The sequence below is a fragment of the Erythranthe guttata genome, chromosome 12 (assembly GCF_056151865.1).
Source record: "Erythranthe guttata isolate IM_541 chromosome 12, IM_541, whole genome shotgun sequence".
Taxonomy (NCBI): domain Eukaryota; kingdom Viridiplantae; phylum Streptophyta; class Magnoliopsida; order Lamiales; family Phrymaceae; genus Erythranthe; species Erythranthe guttata.
Window position 1 is genome coordinate 26,659 of NC_142544.1, and position 22,453 is coordinate 49,111.

The 22,453-nt window shown below is 37.3% G+C and overlaps 2 protein-coding genes and 1 pseudogene across 4 annotated transcripts; 1 reads left to right on the forward strand and 2 right to left on the reverse strand.

Annotated features, from left to right (window-relative positions):
• Positions 1–10: 10 nt before the first annotated feature.
• LOC105967336 (Peroxidase superfamily protein) lies at positions 11–1,421 on the reverse strand. The gene is made up of 2 exons (XM_012991935.2): positions 1,109–1,421; positions 11–975 (listed from the first exon to the last, which is right to left on the reverse strand). Exons 1-2 carry the CDS (start codon positions 1,349–1,351, stop codon positions 229–231), a joined length of 990 nt encoding a protein of 329 aa, XP_012847389.1. The 5' UTR covers positions 1,352–1,421; the 3' UTR covers positions 11–228.
• A 1,730-nt stretch (positions 1,422–3,151) lies between these two features.
• Positions 3,152–4,203, forward strand: LOC105967337 (small ribosomal subunit protein eS28x). 2 transcript variants are annotated; one of them, XM_012991937.2, is made up of 2 exons: positions 3,152–3,284; positions 3,657–4,203. In XM_012991937.2, exon 2 carries the CDS (start codon positions 3,660–3,662, stop codon positions 3,855–3,857), a length of 198 nt encoding a protein of 65 aa, XP_012847391.1. In that variant the 5' UTR covers positions 3,152–3,284; positions 3,657–3,659; the 3' UTR covers positions 3,858–4,203. The 2 variants fall into 2 exon arrangements, with proteins under 2 accessions (XP_012847391.1, XP_012847390.1); XM_012991936.2 differs by having other exon boundaries at positions 3,234–3,375.
• A 6,636-nt stretch (positions 4,204–10,839) lies between these two features.
• Positions 10,840–21,921, reverse strand: LOC105967328 (kinesin-like protein KIN-7C; annotated as a pseudogene). The gene is made up of 15 exons (XR_016034847.1): positions 21,801–21,921; positions 20,398–20,481; positions 20,204–20,304; positions 20,008–20,121; positions 19,830–19,907; positions 19,532–19,599; positions 19,390–19,455; positions 19,183–19,307; positions 18,439–18,714; positions 12,603–12,819; positions 12,443–12,509; positions 12,260–12,334; positions 11,828–12,071; positions 11,566–11,636; positions 10,840–11,353 (listed from the first exon to the last, which is right to left on the reverse strand). The product of XR_016034847.1 is annotated as a kinesin-like protein KIN-7C (transcript).
• Positions 21,922–22,453: the final 532 nt, after the last annotated feature.

A 22,453-nucleotide genomic window follows, 5' to 3' on the forward strand; every position in this document is an offset into this window, starting at 1 on the left:
GGGAGGAATATAATAATGCAACAAAAATTTGTGTTAATTATGGGAAGGTCTTCGTGTCGTGTCATCAAGTAATGAGGATCATGACATTAGGAATAGGAAAGAAAAGTTTAAATTAAGGCAGGTACACAGATTGTGAAGCGAAACAATTACTCCATTAATTAATAATAATTAAATAGGGCATGCATGCATATGTATTATATTCCTGCATTGAAGGTATATGATGGATGATCACTTATTGACATAGTTGCAGTTGAGTCGAATTTCAGAGTGTTGGTCGGCTAAAAAGTCCTGAATGTTTCCAAGCTTGACCATTGAGGCAGCAAACTGATGGTGGAAGACGGAAGATTGGGAAGCAAAGGCGGAGACGAGGGGAGCAGTCCTTGAGTCGGAGTAGAGCATCTGGTCAGTGGAAAGAATACCCATTTTCTTCTGAAGGTTCTTATAGTACTGTACGTCGAATGCCTTTGGTGTGACAGCGTCTAGGTCAACGTACTCGGAAGCCCATCTGCATTTTCTTCTGAGGAAGTTGAGATATTTAGGGTCGATGGTGGGGTCGGGTTTGGAAGTACCTTTGTAGTTGTAGAGCCTGAACTGCAATGAGTCGCATGAGGTTCTACCAATGGTGTGGGCACCTGAGAGAACAACCAAGTCAAGTATGTTCAAACCCTTAGACTGGAAAAGCTCGATGAGGTCTGTGATTTTCTCGTGGCCCATAGGTACAGATTCAGCCTCCTTGGCTAATGAGATTCTGCCGTCTTTTCTGCCATAAGGAACAGACCAGAAGGGTCCACCAGCAGCAACAGTGGCATCTCTTGCAGCTGCAGTTAGAATGTCTGCGCATGAAACTATCTTTGGGCAAACTCTCTCAACCTCAGACTTTATGTCGTCAATCACTTGGAAACCCCTAAGGGTCTTGCTTGCCTTTGCCTTTCTCTCGCTTCCTTTGTGGTTCAGAAGAATAGATGCATCACATCCCTACGTACGTACGTATATATTGATCATTCATTCATTCATTAATTAATTAATATACATATATGTCTATAATTCAGAAGAATTGAATTGAAGAAGAAATAAATATTTAAAATGACGTCGATATGATATATCGTACTCTGACGGAGCAGTCGTGGAAGTGAAGCCTCATGAGAGCAGGTGCAAGAGTGGAGTCATTTTTGAACCAGTTGTGAAGCTTTCTGTGGATGATACCCTCAAGCTGTGGACAGTTTCCATGGTAGTATCCATAACTCAGAGCATCATCATATTCATATTCCCTGCTGCCCCCCTCAACTGCTACCACCACCACCATCATCATCAACAACCCAACTATCATTCCACGCCCGGCCCCCATTTTCATCTTCTTCTTCTTTTCTTTTTAATTCTAATTAGCTCTCTTGTTTCTTGTGTTACTAATTATATTTATGACTAATTGATCATTCATTCATTCTGGAATATATATACACATATACATACCACAAGTCAATATTAATATATACGTGACACGCACCATCATATTCATATCCATTCTTTCTAGCTACTATTATATTCATTCATTATTAATACGTGCCAACCATCATGCATATATGTCTGTGGACGACGTGCAAGTGTGTCTATCCATTGACTTGGATCTTGTTGTGGTCACCGGTCAAAAGCCCAACACGATACTAATACCCAGCCCACTAACCAATTCCCCAAGGCCCAAGCAGATAACATGCATTTCATTTTCATTTTTTGTCTTTTATTATGCCTGCATCCCTGCATTAACTATTTATGTACTTATAATAATTAAACAAAATTCTAATAAGATTTAGGGTAAATCACAAAAAGAACATGACAAGGCAAGGGCATTTAATTAAAAGAGGGACATCCAATTTTTTTGTCTTTCAAATACATCCAGTTCATTCAAACTTATTTGTAAATAAAGAAAATCCTTTTATATATACCAAAATTACCCCAAATTCATTGAAACCCAATTCAACTATGATTTCATGATTTACGTCCCAATTTAGCCCAATTTCATCAATTAACTAATTTTAACCCCAATTTTAGTAGCCAAAACAGTAATATTAATTAAAATATTTTTTTTCTAAGAAAAAAAAAATTCAAAAAAAAATAAAAAAAAAATCAACGCCGGAAACCGGCCGGAAAAAAAATTCACGAAAAAAAAAATAATAAATCAACGCTGGAATTTGGCCGGAAAAAAAAAATTCAGAAAAGAAATTATTTTCTGAAAAAAAAAATATTTTGGGGGTTAATGTGATATATTTGTTTAAATCCGGGGTCAATGTGTAATATTAAGGAAGTTAGAGCATAATGGATAGAATTGATAGGAATTGTATTTTAGACTAAAGACATGGTGTTGGGTTCAATTGAGAGACTGTTTTTTTTTGTGGACCAAAATGCATTTAAGTCCCATGTAATTAGACACGGCCACGGGCCGGTTCAAACCGGTTCACAGTTCACGTTTTCCGGAACCGGACCCGGCCCGTAGTATGGACGGTTCAGCGGGCCGGTTCGGCCCGTCGGTTTGGGCCGGTTCCGGGTCGGCCCGGAAACTTTGAATTTTTTTTTTTTGAAATATTTGATGAATAAGTAAATTAAAAGAAGTACTTTAAATAGAAAAAGGAAAAGGAAATAAATGAAAAGTCAATTTAGAAGCACAAGTTTGAAATATTTGATGAATAAGTAAATTATAGGAAAAATTGGGGTGTGAGGGTATTTATAGGAAAAATTGGGGGAGGCAAAAAAAATTCAAAAAAAAACAAAATTGGGGTGTGAGGGTATTTATAGGAAAATTGGGGGGGGGGGGGGGGGGGGAATTCAAAAAAAAGTAAATAACGGCCGGTTCACCCGGGCCGGTTCGGGCCGGTTCACTAGCCGATATTTGCTTTTTTTTTGAATTTTTTTTTTTTAAATCCGGGTGAACCGCCGGACCGGCCCAGCGATTCACGGTTCACCATTTCTTAGAACCGGGCCCGTCCCGGGTAGGACGGGCCGGTTCACGGGTCCGGGCCGGTTCATCCGGTCAACGGGCCGGTTTGAGCCGTCAACGGGCCTGTTCGGGCCGGTTACAGGCCCAAAACCGGCCCATGGCCATGTCTACATGTGATGGGCCTTTTTGCCCCCTGATGGTAGTTGATACTTGATAGATAAGAAAAAAAGAATTTAACGTGGGTAAAAATGTAATTGTCCATTGCTCCTTTAAAACGGCTCTCCCACTAGGACTAGGGTTTATCGAACAATTTCTTTTACGCCGTCGATTCATATTTCTTTGTGTTGGTCAAGTGCAGGTTCTTCTTTCATAATCTAACCTCTCTGAAATCTTTGTTATACGATATATTAACTGTATTCCTTTCAGAACTCTCTTTAATTCGTTTGCAGGTGATCTAATTTTCATATATGTTGCCTTTAGCGTTAATTTACGTGTCATCTTCGTTAATTGGAATTTTCCAGTTTGTATGTCGGAGTATTTATGAATGTAAAGTTGACTTTTTCTTCTGATACTGTTTGATTCGGATTTTCTGATTACTGTGTTTCCTTGTCAGAATGTTTGTGAATAGTGTATAATTCATTAATTAATTAATTATTGATTGTTTGTTGCGCAAGCTAAGTAAGATGTATGTGCAAATAAATAATGAATTAGTGGAAGTTGATGTTGACAGAAAATGGAGTCGCAGATAAAGCATGCGATAGTGGTGAAGGTAATTGGAAGAACAGGTTCACGAGGTCAGGTGACTCAGGTGAGAGTGAAGTTTATTGATGATCAGAACCGTTTCATTATGCGAAATGTTAAGGGCCCTGTTAGGGAGGGTGATGTCCTTACCCTGCTCGAGTCCGAAAGAGAGGCTCGGAGGTTGCGTTGATTCTCATTATTATTTTTCATGGATTATTTTCTCAATTGACAATTCACATTTTCTTCTAGTTATAAAATGATTTCTATTTTGGGGACCGGACTTAAATGATTCTATTAATCTTTTTTCTTGTACTAGTTGTCAAGATTTAGGTTCTTATAGACAAGATAAGATATTTGATGATTAGCACGGGAAGTTTGAGAGTGATGATTAGTATTGATAATGTAGCTTGAAAACTGGCTATCTTTTTATGGACTTTGTCTTTTGATGGACTTGTTATATGGACTAGTTCCTTCAATTGTTATATGGACTTTGTCTTTTGATGGTTAATGAATTTTCTTGTGTTGTATTGGGAAAAGGTTGTCTTATTAGTGTAGATCTTGATAGTTTCCCACCACCAGTAGTAGTTATAGAACTTGAACATATCATGTTAAATTATTCAAATGTCATAATCGTGAATGACTAAACATTACTCCAAAATGTAAGATCAACCATCACAAACTCAAAATTAGTTTTTTTCATTACAAATTGAGACAAGATACTGCTGTTACTTTCTTGCTCTAACGACATTAGAAACATTCAAGAAATGATGGACCAGCTACCTTTTGATAAAGCAACATAAAAATGACGGCTGATATAAAAAGGAGAAAGTAAGTATCGTGTCAAGAAATACGGGTTCGTTGTCCTCTAAAAGAATGCAGTTAGTGCTCTTAAAATGAGAAAAAGGCCCATTTTTCCCCTGCTTCATGACGACCGCTGGCTATCCAGTCAACAAGAAGCAAGCTCGATACGGATGTCAATTTGAAATTTTGAATTTGGGAATATTTTGCAGTGGAAAAGCAAGTGACCGAATCAGGAATTACAACCAAAGGTACATCTTGTCTGACGCGGATGCCAATTTGAAATTTTGAATTTGGGAATATTTTGCAAAAAAACAAGTGACTGAATCAGGAATTACAACTAAAGGTGCATCTTGTCCGACGCTGGCCTACTGAATGGCATAAGATCAGCCACCATGAGACTGTTTGGGGATCTAAATTGATTCCTTCTCATCTGCAGCTAGATCCATTGCACCTGATCCTGACCCCTTTTCATAAATTATCAATCCGAATAAACACTTCATTTTTTTTGGTAAAGATCCACCGGAGGAGAGAGACTGTAAAGCGCAGTGGCGTTACGTGTTTGTTGTGGCGGAGGTGCCATGGTGATGACCAGCGGAGAGGACCAAAAGTGAAATAAAATGCGATAGCGTATCATAAAAAGCGTGGAGTGGAACAATGTTATTTTTTTAACTCTTCACTAAGTCGCTAAATATAACCTATATATATATATATATATATATATATATATATATATATATATATATATATATATATATATATATATATATATATACTAGGGTAGAGCACCGCGCAATGCGCGGTGCCGGTGACCTGTTTACATATTTTTGTAAAATGTGTTTTTTTATGCAAGCGTGAGTTTGAAGGGGATAACGAGATGCTACGTCGAAGTTTCTCCCATTTCCTGATCAATATTAGAAGACTGAATATAAGGATCACATTAAAACAAAGCATTGTATATTGTGAGACGGGCTATAAAATAAGAGATAAGATTGATATGTAAAAAGGTAAAAGACCAAAAATTAAATTTATTAATGATATAGAGCTGATGTTATACAAGTTAGTATTTTATGATATGTAAAGGATAGAATGTCTGTACATGATCATTGCGGGACTCATTGTTGCAATGGATGATACTGATTTATCCCAAGTTTATTATAAATAATTTAATAAATTAAAGTTTTCTTAAACCGTAAATCGTAAAATTTTATCGATTTGTTGATATTTAAGATTTATTTGAACATTTGAATCGACATAGGTATGAATAAATTGGATCGTAAGATTTGAATCGTAAATCATAAGATTTTTAGCTCGGTGTTGCGAATTTTCGTAAATGAGTCGCACGCGATTACAGCCGAGGAAGAGTCGAAGCATGTTGCGTTAGTGGCGGATATTTCGGATATTGCAAGAGAGATCCACTTTGGGGTTAAACTTGCAATTTGGGTGGAGCTGGTGGGAAGATGGAGTAAGTATAGGGGTGATTTTGCAATTTTCAGAACTGTTTCAGTCAAGGAGGTGGGTTTTGAGAAATTAAAAATTAACCTCCACTTGGGGGGGGCATTACCGCGTTGGTGGCGGATATTTCGGATATTGCAAGAGAGATCCACTTTGGGGTCAAATTTGCAATTTGGGTAGAGCGACCGGGAAGATGGAGTAAGTATAGGGGTGATTCTGCAGTTTTCAGAACTTTTTCGGGCAGAGAGGTGGATTTCTAGAAATTACAAATTGACCCCGACATGGGGCGCATTTCTGGTTTTAGAACAAACATACAAAATGGTATATAATATAGGGACCAAAACTATAATTATCACAAGTTTATGATAAATAATATAATAAATAAAATGTTTCTTAAATCGTAAATCGTCAAAATTGATCGATTTGCTGGTATTTAAGATTTATTTTAACATTTGAATCATCTTATGTAAGAATGAATTGAATCGTGAATCATAAGATTTTAAGCTCGGGATTGCAAAATTTCCTAAAGGAGTCACACGCGATTACAGCCGAGGAGGAGTCGAAGCATGCTGCGTTGGTGGCGGATATTTTGGGTATTGCAAGAGAAATCCACTTTGGGGTCAAGTTTGCTATTTGTGTGGAGCGGATGGGAAGATGGAGTAAGTATAGGGGTGATTCTGTAATTTTCAGAAATGTTTCAGCCAAGGAGGTGGATTTTTGTAAATTACAAATTGACCCCCATTTGTGGGGAATTGCCGGTTTTAGGACCAAAATTAAAAATTGTATATCGTGTAGGGACCAAAACTATAATTATCCCAACTTTATTAAAAATAATATAATAAATTACAGTTTTCTTAAATCGTAGATCGTAATATTTGATTGATTTGTTGATATTTAAGATTGATTTTAACTTTTGTATCGACTTAGGTATGAATGAATTGAATCGTAAGATTTGTATCGTAAATCATAAGATTTTAAGCTTGGTATTGCGAATTTTCGCAAACGGGTCACACGTGATTACAACTGAGGAGTATTCGAAGCATGCTGCATGGCTGGCGGATATTTCGAATAATTCAAGAGAGATCCACTTTGGGGCCAAATTTGCAATTTGGGTGGAGTGGAAGATGGAGCAAGTATATGGGTGATTCTGCAATTTTCAGAATTGTTTCAGCAAGGGAGGTGGATTTCCATAAATTACTGATTGACCCCCACTTGGGGGGCATTTTCGTTTTAAGAACCAGAATTAAAACTGGTGTATAATATAGGGACCCAATCAGTAATCATCCGAAGTTTATTATAAATATTATAATCAATTAAAGTTTTCTTAAATCGTAAAATTTGATCGATTTGTGCTATTGAAGATTTATTTTATCATTTGAATCGACTTAGGTATGAATGAAATAAATCGTACGATTTAAAGCTTAAATTATAAGATTATAGGCTTGGTATTGCGAATTTTGGTAAATGAGTCACACGTGATTACAGTCGAGGAGGAGTTGAAGCATGTTGCTTTGTGGCGGATATTTCGGAAATTGCAAGAGAGATCCACTTTGGGGTTAAATTTGCAATTTTGGTGCAGCTTGTGGGAAGATGGAATAAGTATAGAGGTAATTTTGCAAATTTCAGAATTGTTTCAGTCAGGGAGGTGGGTTTCAAGAAATTACAAATTGACCCCACCTAGGGGGCATTACCGGTTTAGGGACAAAAATTACAAATGGCGTATAATACAGGGGCCGAAACTGTAAATATCCAAAGTTTATTATAAATAATATAATAAATTAAAGTTTTCTTAAATCGTAAATCGGAATTGGTATTGAAGATTTATTTCAATATTTGACCCGACCTAGGTATGAATGAAATAAGTTGTACGATTTGAATCTTAAATCATAAGATTTTAGGCTCGGTATTGCGATTTTTTGTAAATGAGTCAGACATTGTTACAGCCGAGGAGGAGTCGAAGCCGGCTGCATTTTTGGTGGCGGATATTTCAGATATTGCAAGAGAGATCCACTTTGGGGTCAAATTTGTAATGTGGGTAGAGCGGCAGCGAAGATGGAGTAAGTATATGGGTGATCCTGCAATTTTCAGAACTTTTTTAGGTAGAGTGGTGGATTTCTAGAAATTACAAATTGACCCCACATGGGGTGCATTTCTGGTTTAAAAACCAAAATAAAAAATGGTATATAATACAGGGACCAAAACTGTAAATATCCCAAGTTTATGATAAATAATATAATAAATAAAATGTTTCTTAAATCGTAAATCGTTAAAATTGATCGATGTTCTGGTATTTAAGATTTGTTTTAACATTTGAATCACCTTAGGTATAAATGAATTGAATAGCGAATCATAAGATTTTAAGCTCGGTATTGCGAAATTTCTTAAAGGAGTCACACGCGATGACAGTGAGTATTAGTCGAGGCACGCTACGTTGGTGGCGGATATTTCGGGTATTGCAAGAGAGATCCACTTTGGGGTGAAATTTGCTATTTGTGTGGAGTGGATCGGAAGATGGAGTAAGTATAGGGGTGATTCTGTAATTTTCAAAAATATTACAGCCAAGGAGGTGGATTTTCGTAAATTACTAATTGACCCTCACTTGTGGGATATTGTCGGTTAAGGACCAAAATTAAAAATTGTATATAATATAGGGACCTAAACTATAATTATCCTAACTTTATCATGTATAATATAATAAATTATAGTTTTCTTAAATCGTAAATCGTAAAATTTGATCGATTTGTTGATATTTAAGATTCATTTTAACTTTTGTATCGACTTATGTATGAATGAATTGAATCGTAAGATTTGTATCGTAAATCATAAGATTTAAAGCTTGGTACTGCGAATCTTCGCAAACAAGTCACAAACGATTACAACTGAGGAGGATTTGAAGCATGCTGCGGTGTAGGCGGATCGAATATTGAAAGAGAGATCCACCTTGGTGTCAAATTTGCAATTTAGGTGGAACGGCTATGAAGATGAAGCATAGGGGTGATTCTGCAATTTTCAGAAATGTTTTAGCAAGGGAGGTGGATTTTCATAAATTACTAATTGACCCCCACATGGGGGGCATTTCCGGTTTAAGGACCATAATTAAAAATGGTGTATAATATATGGATCCAAACAGTAATCATCCCAAGTTTATTATAAATATTATAATAAATTAAAGTTTTCTTAAATCGTAAATCGTAAAATTTGATCGATTTGTTGATATTTAAGATTTCTTTTAGCATTTAAATCGACTTACGTATGAATAAATTGAATCGTAAGATTTGACTCGTAAATCATAAGATTTTAGAGTCGATATTACGAATTTTGTAAGAAAACTTTAATTCATTATATTATTTATAATAGATTTGGGATAATTACAGTTTTGGTCCCTATATTATATACCATATTTTAATTTTGGTCCTTAAATAGGTAATGGCTCCCCAAGTGGGGGTCAATTTGTAATTTCTGGAAATCCACCTTGTTGGCTGAAACAGTTCTAAAAATTGTAGAATCACCCCTACACTTACTCCAACTTCCCAACCGCTACACCCAAATTGCAAATTTGACCACAAAGTGGATCTCTCTTGCAATATCCGAAATCCGCCACCAATGAGACTCATCTTTAGCCATAATCGCGTGTGACTCATTTACGAAAATTTGTAATACGAAGCTTAAAATCTTATGTTTTACGATTCAAATTTTACGACTCAATTTATTCATACCTCATACCTAAGTCGATTCAAATGTTATAATAATATATCAACAAATCGATCAAATTTAACCATTTACGATTTAAGAAACATTTAATTTATTATATTATTTATTATAAACTTGGGATAATTACAATTTTGGTCCCTATATTATATACCATATTTTAATTTTGGTCCTTAAACAGGTAATGGCTCCCCAAGTGGGGGTCAATTTGTAATTTCTGGAAATCCACCTCGTTGGCTAAAACAGATGTGAAAATTGTAGAATCACCCCTATACTTACTCCATGTTCCCAACCGCAACACCCAAATTGCAAATTTGACCACACAGTGGATCTCTCTTGCAATATCCGAAATATCCGCCACCAACGCAACAAGCTTAGACTCTTCATCAGTTGTAATCGCTTGTAACTCGTTTATGAAAATTTGAAACACTGAGCTTAAAATCTTATGATTCACGGTTCAAATCTTACTATTCAATTTATTCATACCTAAGTCGATTCAAATGGTAAAATAAATCTTATGTATCAACAAATCGATAAATTTTACGATTAACAATTTAAGAAAACTTTAATTTATTATGTTATTTAAAATAAACTTGAGCTAATTACAATTTTGATCCCTATATTATATACTATTTTTAATTTTGGTCCTTAAACCGGAAATGCCCCCAGGTGGGAGTCAATTAGTATTTTTTGGAAATCCACCTCCCTTGCTGAAACAGTTCTGAAAATTGCAGAATCACCCCTTCGTAGCCGCTCCACCCAAATTGCAAATTTGACCCCAAAGTGGATCTCTCTTGCAATATCCAAAATATCCGCCACCAACGTAGCATGCCTCGACTCCTCGGCTATAATCGTGTGTGACTCATTTACGAAATTCGCAATACCGAGCTAAAAATCTTATGATTTACGATTCAAATCTTACGATTCAATTCATTCATACCAATGTCGATTCAAATGCATCAAAACCACAAAAGAGTACACAAAAACAGAGATGTTTCAGTAAAGACATACAATTATAACTCTACCTAGTGATCTTGCCGAGTTGAACAATTGGCGGTTGGCACAAACACCATCATAAAGTAGCAACAGTACTTCCTAAAGTTTTTGAAGAACTTGTTCCCTCTTGGCAGATTTGCAGCTAAAAAACAATAACCGATTACAATTTCAAAGAATAAATTGTAAATAGTAAAAGAGCATAACGGAAACAAAAATTATGCAACTCCCTATACATTTCAAAAAATTATGGTATTGGTTAAAGAAATGTACTAATTCTGCAACTCCCTATACATTTAAAAAAAAATGATATTGGATAAAGAAATGTACTTATTTAATATTTAGAACCATATGCCATCGAGCAAGACTATGCGCTAAACAAACAAAAACAAAATCAAAATTACTCAATGAGCAAGAAAAAATCTTAAATACCCAAACTCACTCGGTTTTTCTGATATCCTGTAATAAACAAAACCTGGTGATATCCTATACCGGTGATATCCTATACCAGTGGCTTTCCAGTATCCCGACTTTGAGGCCTGATTTGGCCTTTAGCCGTTGGGGTACTTCCGCTCTCTCCGGCTGAAGATACACACCTCATGCTCGCCGAAATTGACCTTGCTGAAATAATATATGATTGAGACGACCTCACCTTCTCGTAAATGGTGTCGGACGAGGTCGGCTCGGTGACCGAGGGCCTGTGTATTAGTTGGGTTTGCTTCTACCGAGGCACTGTTCAGGAAATTGGGCCTTTTAGTTACACAAAAAAGAACAGTTCATATTAGTAGCACATAGATAATTCAATATTAGGCACAACTACTAGCTAACATAGCTAACTTTAGAACATAATTTGGCAGTAGCACTAAACCAGGCAATATCATGTCCAAATAGACAACTCCATCTATGAGATTGATCATTTCTAATTAAAATAAGGTTGAACTCACACGTCGAAGTTCTTCTCTTCACAGAAGTTTCTGAAGGAACACACAAATTCTTGACCCTCTAGGCATCTACGCTGGTAATTTAAACCCAAAAAACACCAAAGTCAGGAAATTTAATCGTTGTTATTTTTGTGGAGTATATCGAATAACAGATAAAAAAGACATAAGAAAAAACATCATATTTCTCCACGATAAGGAAACCACACACGCACAAAAAGAACGAAACAACAAAGACAACAAATTAGTATCTGGAAGTGCTTGCTACCTTTGAAGTGGTGAACATGAGCAGCATCCTGGTTAAAATCTAAAACATGTTATTGACAAGGTAATTTGAAAATTGGTATTAATAGAAAAAGAAAAACATTATGACCAACGGGAAAGCAAAAACAAAACAGAGAGAAAGAAAATGGAACTCACAGGGCAATCGCAAATTGTTAAGAAGTTACTCTGAATCCGCAAGGAAATGGGAAAACAACTTCGAATACAAAATCCGACTGCTCCATTCTTATCTACAAAACCAGTACAAAATGGGGAAGAAAAGAAAAAATTAATAAGTAAAATACATCGCGATAATGAGAAGTGGAGAGGTGAACATTCCACATCCTAAGCACTGACAGTAAAACTACTGTTAATAGCAAGCGAAGATATAAATTTCTATTTATCGCAGCTCTTAAAGATTTACAAGGAAAATAATTACCATTTAACTACAACAAAGACAAATTCATGAAACCTCTGTATAGTCTTGCTTCATAGTTCCTTCATGAAGAACCTCCTGTTAAATAGCAATGAAGGAAACAAAAGACAACATAATGGATAGTGTTTAAACAATTACAGTAAGAGTGAAATTAAATTAATAAATTGACTTAAAAAAAAGATAAACCTGTTAAAAAGCAAAAAGACCATCAAACGTTCTTTTTTCGATCATGCATTCTTCTATATAAGCAGGACTGTCATAAAAAAAAATTCACATTTTGGTAAATTCCTAAAAATAACAATAAATAACCCAAAAACAGCCACAAAGATCGGCAATCATTACATACATGGAAAAGGGTCGTCAACGAAAACAAGATCCAATTTTTGAACAAAATATTCCTGGCTTTTATGCAGACCTGTTTCCTGATGATTTCGCCGCTTTGATTTCGCGATATGATGAAAAGTAGAACGGACAAAATAGGTGGCAATGGCAGGTATAACTTAACACAAATGTTTAGTTACCTTCGATAGGAAATCTCTACTAGCCCGTATTCCTCCTCAAATCTGAGCGCCATGCCATTGTTGGAATTGGCTAAAGTTTTCTAGAATGTGTCTATTTCTCTCCCATTCAAACACCCTAGTCAAAGTGATGATTGATGCTCCCAAGATTGATGGTTGGTGTTCCAACTTCATCTAGATTCATCCATTGTTGTACCTATAAATAGACTTGTATAGTGTTTGTAGAAGTGTGCAGAAAATTAGAGAGAATAATTGAGAGACACTTGTGAGGAAATCTTGAGAGAAACACTTTGTAATCCTCTTGTAGTATTTGAGTGAAATACTTGGCTGCCACCCGTGGAGTAGGAGTTTATTTCTCCGAACCACGTAAATTTCGTGTCTCGTTTGATATCGTATTTGTGTGAGAGTGTTCTCGTTTATGTTTTCGCTTCCGCTTTGCGCAACAATTGGTACCAGAGCTCCAAGGTTTTGAATATCTTGGGGTATCCGATTTTTGCTTGGAATCATTTCCAAGATTGGAGTTGCGTTTGCCTCGACGAATCGAAAATATTGCTGAAATATTTTTTCGATCAATCATCACTGGAGTAACTCACTTACACAGTTATCATAGAAGAATTTTTTGCTTCTTTGATCACTCCAACAAACTACTGGGGAAATAATTTTTTTGAGGCAATTAAGATTGATTTCTTATTGTCATCAATTAACTTATTCCCATAATTATCCACGTGGGGTGGGTATTTGATTGAAGCCTTTGGACAACCATTGGAGCATTGTTTGGGTGGAATTTGTTGAAATGGCAGAAGACAAAAGTGAGACTGGAGAGGCTTCCAAATCCGTTCGTGGTTCGAAAATTTTCAGTTCCGGCCTTGAAGTTTCGAAATTTGACGGAACAAATAACTTCGGGATTTGGCAAGGTGAAGTTCTAGATCTTTTGGTATTGCAAGACTTGGATCTCACACTCGAAGAGAAGCCCGATGATATGTCCGACTCGGCTTGGACAAAGCTTAACCGACAAGCTTGTGGGATCATTCGATCGTGTCTTGGAACGGACCAAAAGTACCCGTTCATGAAAGAGACCTCGGCAAAGGATCTATGGCATAAACTCGAAGCCAAATACATGCAAAAGAGCGTTGAAAATCAGCTCCACTTGAAGAAGAAACTCTTCCGCTTCGATTATTGCAAAGGTACGACCATGGTTGAACATCTTGATAGTTTCAATAAAATTATCACGGATTTGCAAAACCTCGATGTTGAAATAGTCGATGAGGATAAAGCCTTACTTTTGTTAAATTCTTTACCCGAATCCTACGAACATTTGACAACAACTTTGTTGCATGGCAAAACTGAGATAAATTTTAATGATGTTTGTAATTCTTTGATGAATAACGAGGTACGGAAAAAAGACAAGCAAGCTCATCGAGATTCCGGCTCCGATGCTCTCACAGTTAGAGGAAGGTCTACTTTCCGAAAAAATGATAGCCGAGAGAAGTTCCGATCGAAGTCAAGGGGCAAATCCGTAGACCGAAAAAGAATTGGCAAAGACGAGTGTGCCTATTGCCGACAAAAGGGACATTGGAAGAAGGACTGCCCGAACATGAAAAAGAAGGAGTCCAAAGTAAATTTAATCCGAAAAGAAGATAGTGACACAGACGAGGCCTTAACGGTGTCACTTACGGCCAGCAACCTTGACGAGTGGATCTTAGATTCGGGGTGCTCACATCACATGTGCCCGAATAAAGATATGTTCTCGGAATTCCAAAAGATCGACGGCGGTGTTGTTTACATGGGCAACAACGACACTTGTCAAACCGAGGGTATCGGCACAGTTCAGTTAAAAATGTTCGATGGAACTGTCCGAAAGCTCGAGGACGTTCGCTATGTACCTGGTTTGAAAAAGAACCTAATCTCTGTCGGAGTCTTGGATTCAAAAGGCTATCACATCTCTGTGCACAATGGTATTCTCAAAGTTGTCCGAGGTGCATTGGTGGTGCTCAAAGCGACCAAGAAAGGAAACCTATATTTCCTCAAGGGAAGGACAATTGTCGGACAAGCAGCTGTGGCGAATTCAAAGGAGCCCGACACCTCGAAACTTTGGCACATGCGACTTGGGCACGTTGGTGAGAAGCCGCTTCAAACCTTGGTGAAACAAGGAGTGCTTAAAGGGGCCAAGTCCGGTAAAATCAGCTTTTGTGAACATTGTGTTTTCGGCAAACAAAGAAGGGTGAAGTTCGGCACATCAATACACCGAACTAAAGGCATCCTTGACTACGTTCACACCGATGTATGGGGCCCGACAAAAAACGCTTCTCTTGGAGGAAAAAGGTGGTTTGTCACCTTTATCGATGACTACTCAAGACGAGTTTGGATGTACCCAATGAGCCACAAGGACGAAGTCATGAAAATCTTCCTTGAGTGGAAGAAAATGGTGGAGAATCAAACTGGACGGAGAATCAAGAAATTAAGATCGGATAACGGTGGAGAGTACAAGTATGATCCATTTCTTGAAGTATGTCGAGAAGAAGGAATTGTTCGGCACTTTACAGTTCCAGGAAATCCACAGCAAAACGGCGTCGCTGAAAGAATGAATCAAACTTTAGTCCAAAAGGCTCGTTGCATGTTGTCCCAAGCTGGCTTGAGCAAAGCATTTTGGGCGGAGGCAATCAACTACGCAGTTCACCTTGTGAATTGGTTACCTACAGTTGCAAACGGAGGTAAAGCTCCACTTGAAGTTTGGTCAGGTGAACCTGTTAATGATTATGATCAATTGCATATTTTTGGTTGCCCGTCTTATTATCATGTTTCTGAATCTAAACTTGACCCTAGAGCCAAGAAAGGAATTTTCATGGGTTTCAGTACAGGAGTTAAAGCATATAGGTTATGGTGCCCCGAGTCAAAGAAGATCGTCAAAAGCCGAGACGTGACTTTTGACGAGTCATCCATGCTATTGAAAAAGATCGATAAGGAAAATGAAGTTCCTAAGCAATCTAAGAAGGTCACAATTGCTCCTGTGCCTGTTATTCCCGTAGATGAATCTTGCCAAAACGAAATCGAAGATGAAGAAAACTCCAAACAGGTGGAGGAGAATTTCGAGCAGGTGGAGCAAAGGCCCGAGGAAGAGATTCAAGAGCCCGAAGTAGCTGAATCTATTGCAAGGAATAGACCTCGGAGAGAAATTCGAAAGCCAGCTCGATTTGACGATATGGTTGCATTTGCTCTTCCGGTAGTCGACGGTGTTCCGAATAGCTACAAAGATGCTATTCAAGGTTCCGAAAGCTCGAAATGGAAGGAGGCCATGAACGAAGAAATGCAGTCTTTGAAAAAGAATCAAACTTGGGAGTTGGTACAACTTCCTAAGGGAAAGAGAGCTATCGGCTGCAAATGGGTGTATGCAAAGAAAGACGATACGCCCGGAATTCGATTCAAAGCTCGCTTGGTGGCCAAAGGATATGCTCAAAAGGAGGGGATCGACTACAACGAGATTTTTTCTCCCGTTGTAAAGCATTCGTCGATACGAATATTGTTGGCGTTGGTAGCTCAATTCGACCTCGAGCTTTACCAACTTGACGTCAAAACGGCTTTTTTACACGGAGACTTGGACGAAGAGATCTACATGTCTCAACCCGATGGATTTCGAGTTGCAGGGAAAGAAGACTGGGCTTGTAAACTTCGAAAATCCTTGTACGGCCTCAAGCAGTCCCCTCGACAGTGGTATAAGCGTTTTGACCAGTTTATGGTAAAACACAAGTACACTCGCAGCCAATTTGATCATTGTGTGTACTTCCGAAAAATCCAAAATGGTTCCTTCATTTATTTGCTCTTGTATGTGGATGACATGCTAATTGCATCCAAGAGCAAGGTGGAGATAGATAAATTGAAGGATCAGCTCAAAAAGGAGTTCGAAATGAAAGATTTGGGCGAAGCTCGACGAATACTTGGAATGGAAATCAAGAGGGATCGAAGCAAAGGTACAATTTGGTTATCGCAATCTCAATATTTGAGGAAAATTTTGCAGCGATTTGATAACAATGGCTCGACTAAACCTGTAAGTACTCCGCTCGCTTCTCATTTCAAGTTAAGTGCTTCTTTATGCCCTAATTCTATTGAAGAACGAAGATACATGAAAAATGTCCCTTATGCTAATGTTGTTGGAGCTTTGATGTACGCGATGGTTTGTACGAGGCCCGATCTTTCGCATGCGGTTAGTATGGTTAGCCGATACATGCACGATCCGGGAAAGGGACATTGGCAAGCTGTGAAGTGGATACTTCGATATCTTCGTGGAACTATCGATGTTGGTATAAAATTCCAAAGAAAAGAAAATCTCGAGCTTGATAAACTTGTGGTCGGTTATGTGGATTCGGATTATGCAGGTGATTTAGACAAACGGCGATCCACTACTGGATATGTGTTCACTATGGCCGGTGGACCCGTTTGTTGGCGTTCGACTCTTCAATCCACCGTTGCATTATCCACTACCGAGGCAGAATACATGGCGGTTACTGAAGCTTTCAAGGAAGCTATTTGGATGCATGGTTTGGTGAATGATTTGGGAATTGCTCAAAAACACATTGAGGTGTTTTGTGACAGCCAAAGCGCTATTTGTTTGTCGAAGAATCAAGTTAATCATGCCCGAACCAAGCACATTGCCATTCGTTTTCACTTTGTTCGAGAAATTATTGAAGAAGGTGATGTTCGATTGCTGAAAATTGGAACCGCCGAAAATCCCGCCGACATGTTAACGAAAGTGGTTACTCGAGATAAGTTGATCCATTGCTTGGACTTGATCAACATTGGATAGTCGGTGCACTTGGTGGCAGCCAAAGCCGGTGATGAGGATTATGAGAACTTTCGCCAAGGTGGAGATTGTTGGAATTGGCTAAAGTTTTCTAGAATGTGTCTATTTCTCTCCCATTCAAACACCCTAGTCAAAGTGATGATTGATGCTCCCAAGATTGATGGTTGGTGTTCCAACTTCATCTAGATTCATCCATTGTTGTACCTATAAATAGACTTGTATAGTGTTTGTAGAAGTGTGCAGAAAATTAGAGAGAATAATTGAGAGACACTTGTGAGGAAATCTTGAGAGAAACACTTTGTAATCCTCTTGTAGTATTTGAGTGAAATACTTGGCTGCCACCCGTGGAGTAGGAGTTTATTTCTCCGAACCACGTAAATTTCGTGTCTCGTTTGATTTCGTATTTGTGTGAGAGTGTTCTCGTTTATGTTTTCGCTTCCGCTTTGCGCAACAGCCATAAATCTCATATCATTTATACAAAGGAATATTTAAAACCAAAAAAATGAAAATAAAAAACCTTTGTTTTCTTTACAGCAAAAATGAGTGCCGCTACAAACATAACCAAGGATCCATAAAATATGAGAAAAAAAATATCCATTTGAACCATCAAATAACCATGAAAGCAAGGATTTCAAAAAAAATATACTACTATATCTTTCCAAACTGAAATAAGAATTGGATAAAAGAAACCAAACGTAAACAAACTTGCTTTCTGGAATCCCTAAATCAAAGAAGAAAGAACAGGTTGAATCACGTGTAGAAGGGAAAAAAAAAAAAAAAAGAGAGAGAGAACATTATGGGAAAAAGGGAAAACAACAAAAAAACAAAAAAAAGTGCCTTGCACATAGATACATATTTATATATAATACCATATTAACGACTCCCAACAGCCAGTTCTTCAATAAAACATGACGCCGCGGTACTGAGAGCTTTTGATCTAGTGCCTCGCCTGAAAAATCATATGATGAAAAAATATCAAATTTCACAGCGACTTTTAGCCCAGGTGATATAGAGATGGGTGTAAGAGAAGTTGGACAAATGGATTTTCGGAACTAACCAAAACATATTGCTAAAATTTAAATAGTTCAATCTAAATGTCACCTGTTTAGGTCAGGTGCCATATTCTTCTTTGGAATAGCCAGTCCCTGAATTTTGGAAAACACTTTAACACTTTGTTATGCAAAAGAAAATATAAAATAGTGTACTAAATCTTGCAAAAGAGAATATTAAGTTATTGCAAAAATCCCATCGCAGGATGATATGCCTCTGGAAACAATAATTTGGTATTTTAGCCCAAGCACGACAATAGTACCATGCTCATCTATTGAAATCTCAAATTCAGGATAAGTAAGTTGTGCGGTTCTTAGACCTTCAAGTATAAATTTATTCATGTAACAGACCTTTTATGTAAGAAAAAATAGAACATAAACTATAACGCCCAAAATCTAAGCATATATTAATCATGCGAACGCAAATGGACGAAGACAACAACATTCAAAGACCAAAGAATACGTCTAAAAATTAAAAAAACTAAATATGAACTGGGGTTCGTTTATTTTAATTAAAGCCGTAAAAAAAAGAATACAATATGTTGATAAAAATGTGATCTTTACCTCAGCCTACGAATAATAGTTCCAACTGTAAGCAAACTACGGTTAATATGACAGCCTTTTTTTAACCTTGTGTCAGCTGATAACGATTGAGATGCTCGTTCACTTCCAGCCAAATCGACAAAATTCTGTCGATAAAATTAATTTCCGAATAAAAAACATTAAATAATGTTATACCATTATTTTTTTGTTATTAGATAAATTCCATACCACAGCAGCTGTAAGAGTGCTCGCATTGTCCCTTCCTAAAAAGTCACGAGAACAACTTTCAATAGTCTGCGACAAACCACACTGTTCATTAACAAAAGTTATCGAATAAATAAACAGTAAATTAAATAAAATCACAATATACCGATCTAATAATCTGGTGGGATCTCGAGCTCATTTCATTAAGCGACGTTTCTCCAATTTGTCTTTGAGCTGCAAGGATAAACGAACATGATGATTTTGTACTCTTAAGCCTTGTTTGGCAATCGTGATTAGGCATGATAGACAATATAATCATGCTTTATCGAATGTTCCCAAACGAGGCCTTAAGAAATCTAACAGCCGTTTTGATTAGGAGCAATGGTTCCAAATTATCAAGAATCGAAACAACGGAGTCAAAATATTAACTACGAATTAAATATATCAGTTTTCTTATTTCTTACCTTCACATATAGAAAGGAGATGAATCACATGACTCAAGTCCTTTAATATCTCCTCTGCTTCTGGACTATGGTTCCTCTCTGGCGAAAATAAGTACCGATAAGCGAAATTGAAAATAAAAAAATTAAGAAAAAAAAATTAAAATCGAGCAAAATCGCTTGTCAATGAAAAAGAATTCACCTCTGTATCATCGAGAAGTCGTAGTGGAGTGTTATCTACACTGAGTAGATCTCTCACCAATTCGTTGTAGATCTCCATTGCAGAGAATTTCAACATGAAATGTCTTGCTTGGTGCTGAAAAATCCCTCGATTATTATAAAAAAATAAGCATAATTTGCAAAAAAAATACAAATAATGAAGTACCGTTTCATCTTACCTTCCGTATGTATCCATATATGTCGGGTAGTGCGTATTCAGTTATTCCAGTCATCGTGTACGTCTTTCCGCTGCTCGTTTGTCCATACGCAAAAACACCTGCTACAAAAAAAAATCATCTTTGGTTCGAATAAATAATATCTATTTATATTACATGAATCCAAAAAAATTAGAAAAGAGAGAAACTAAACTCACAATTGATTCCACTAATAACCGAAAGCGCAACATCCTTAGCTCCCTGTTCGTACAATTCTCTCGTCGAGCAACCACATGTCGAAAATTACGAAACAAAAAATTGTTGTTTCACAATTGCCTGCCGCAAAAGGTAACAGCAAAAAAAAAAAATGGGTAAAATTGTAGAAAGAAAAAATGTTCAAGGAAGAAGGAGAACGTAAATTGAACGGATAAGGAGACAAATAGAAGATTTAGATAGCGGTTGAATATAATTTGCAGCGGTGGCAGAAGGAGATTGGCGCACGCAGGAAAAGCAGGAGGCAGAAGGGCGTGAAGCAGGCTGCTGAGCGCTGCTGACCGCGAAAACCGACCATGGGCCCACAAATTTAAGATATAGACGAGGAGGGCGGCGAGGCATACTACTGGAGAAAAAAATCGGCGCCATGTGATAGGGGCATCGGGTGAAGCGGCAGCGGACGCCGGGCGAACGAGCGGCGGAGGTCAACAGTTGTGGGCGATATGTGAGGTCGGAGCACTGAAACGGCGCCGTTCTATAGTGAGCAGAGTAAAAGTGAACGGAACGACGTCGTTTGGCAATGAGCGGAATAAAAGAAAAGCATAAATCAAGCAGCCGTGTCGCGGTCGAGCTGCTTGGAAAATAAATGAAAAAGAAAACAATATGAGACGCTGATTGGAGGGAGGGGTTGAAACGGCGCAGTTTTGGCATTAAATAGGGCAAAAAAAGGGATAAGAAAAGGCATAAAAAGAAAATAGCAGATCCAGGTCTTAAGATATAAGTCCCTGGTGACAAACCATATTAGAACTAAATGACAAGTCTAATTAAAATTTGCTTCACATCCTTTATTAAACTTATTCCAAAAATGCCCCTCTACTCACAAATTCAAAATTACAACACATTATAAATATATACTATGATGAACTATGTATTATTTAATATTTTTTAATTTTCATCTACCATTTTTTTTTCGTGGAACACGTTTTTTTTTTCATATTTTTTCATTATATAAAAATCTATTTTTCCCCTTTTCTACATAAAATTAAAAATTATTGTTTTTTTTTTCTTTTTTTTTTCTTTTTTATTTTCATTTTTCGTATTTTTTCATTATATAAAATCTATTTTTTTTCTCCTTCTTTTTTCGATAAATTGAAAATTGTGATTTTTTTTTTTTTTGCCGTGGATATCTACAGAAATCTAGTAATCCTTAGTAACCCATAAACATCTTGAAACCCTAACTCCTTTCAACCCTAGCCGTCAGACACCATAGACACTCATAGACATCTTTAGACATCTAAATCGAAAAATCTTAAATTTCCAACAAACCCTAAATCTGATTTGCCGCCACCACCACCACCACCACCACCGCCACTATTCCCCCTCTCCACCCCCCCACACCCGGACCCACCTTCACGATTCATCCCTGTTGGTTGCAAGCAAACAACGAGCCTGCCATCACAGAGCCTCCCGATGCAACCCCTACACCGAGCGTCGCCATAGCCGTCGTCGCCTACCATAACCGCCGTCATCTACCATAACCACCATCATAGCCTTCATCATTTCACTATAATTGAAAAGAAAAAAAAGGAGGAGGGGGGGGGGGGGGTGGGGTTTGGGCGTGTGTGTGAGAGAGAGAGAACCAGAACGTGCGTACCTTGAGCGGCGATGTGGAACGATGTGTAGCGGCGTGAGAAAGAGAGGGGGAAGAGAGAGAAAGAAATAAGAAAAAAAAAAAGTCACGTGGCTTTTATTAGGTATTATAAAGGTAGTTTTAGGTTAAATAAAAATCAAATGATGTGTATCAATTTTTATTTTAAAATAGGGATGTAGTTAAAATATTTTATTTGAGTTTGTCACTCATATCTAATTAAGTTTGGTTTGAGGGGTGCGAAACATATTACCTCCTATATATAAAATACTTAATATATATATATATATATATATATATATATATATATATATATATATATATATATATATGGGATTATTTTGTAGACCCCCTCATTTCCAAATTATATAGAACTAACTACCAAGTGGATTACACTCTAGGTGAAACCCCCC

Coding starts and splice junctions, on each gene's coding strand:
- LOC105967336 (XM_012991935.2), bottom strand. CDS start 1,351: ATGAAAATGGGGGCCGGGCGTGGAATGATAGTTGGGTTGTTGATGATG. Junction 976..1,108: donor TCCACGACTGCTCCGTCAGA/GTACGATATATC, acceptor GTACGTACGTAG/GGATGTGATGCATCTATTCT.
- LOC105967337 (XM_012991937.2), top strand. CDS start 3,660: ATGGAGTCGCAGATAAAGCATGCGATAGTGGTGAAGGTAATTGGAAGA.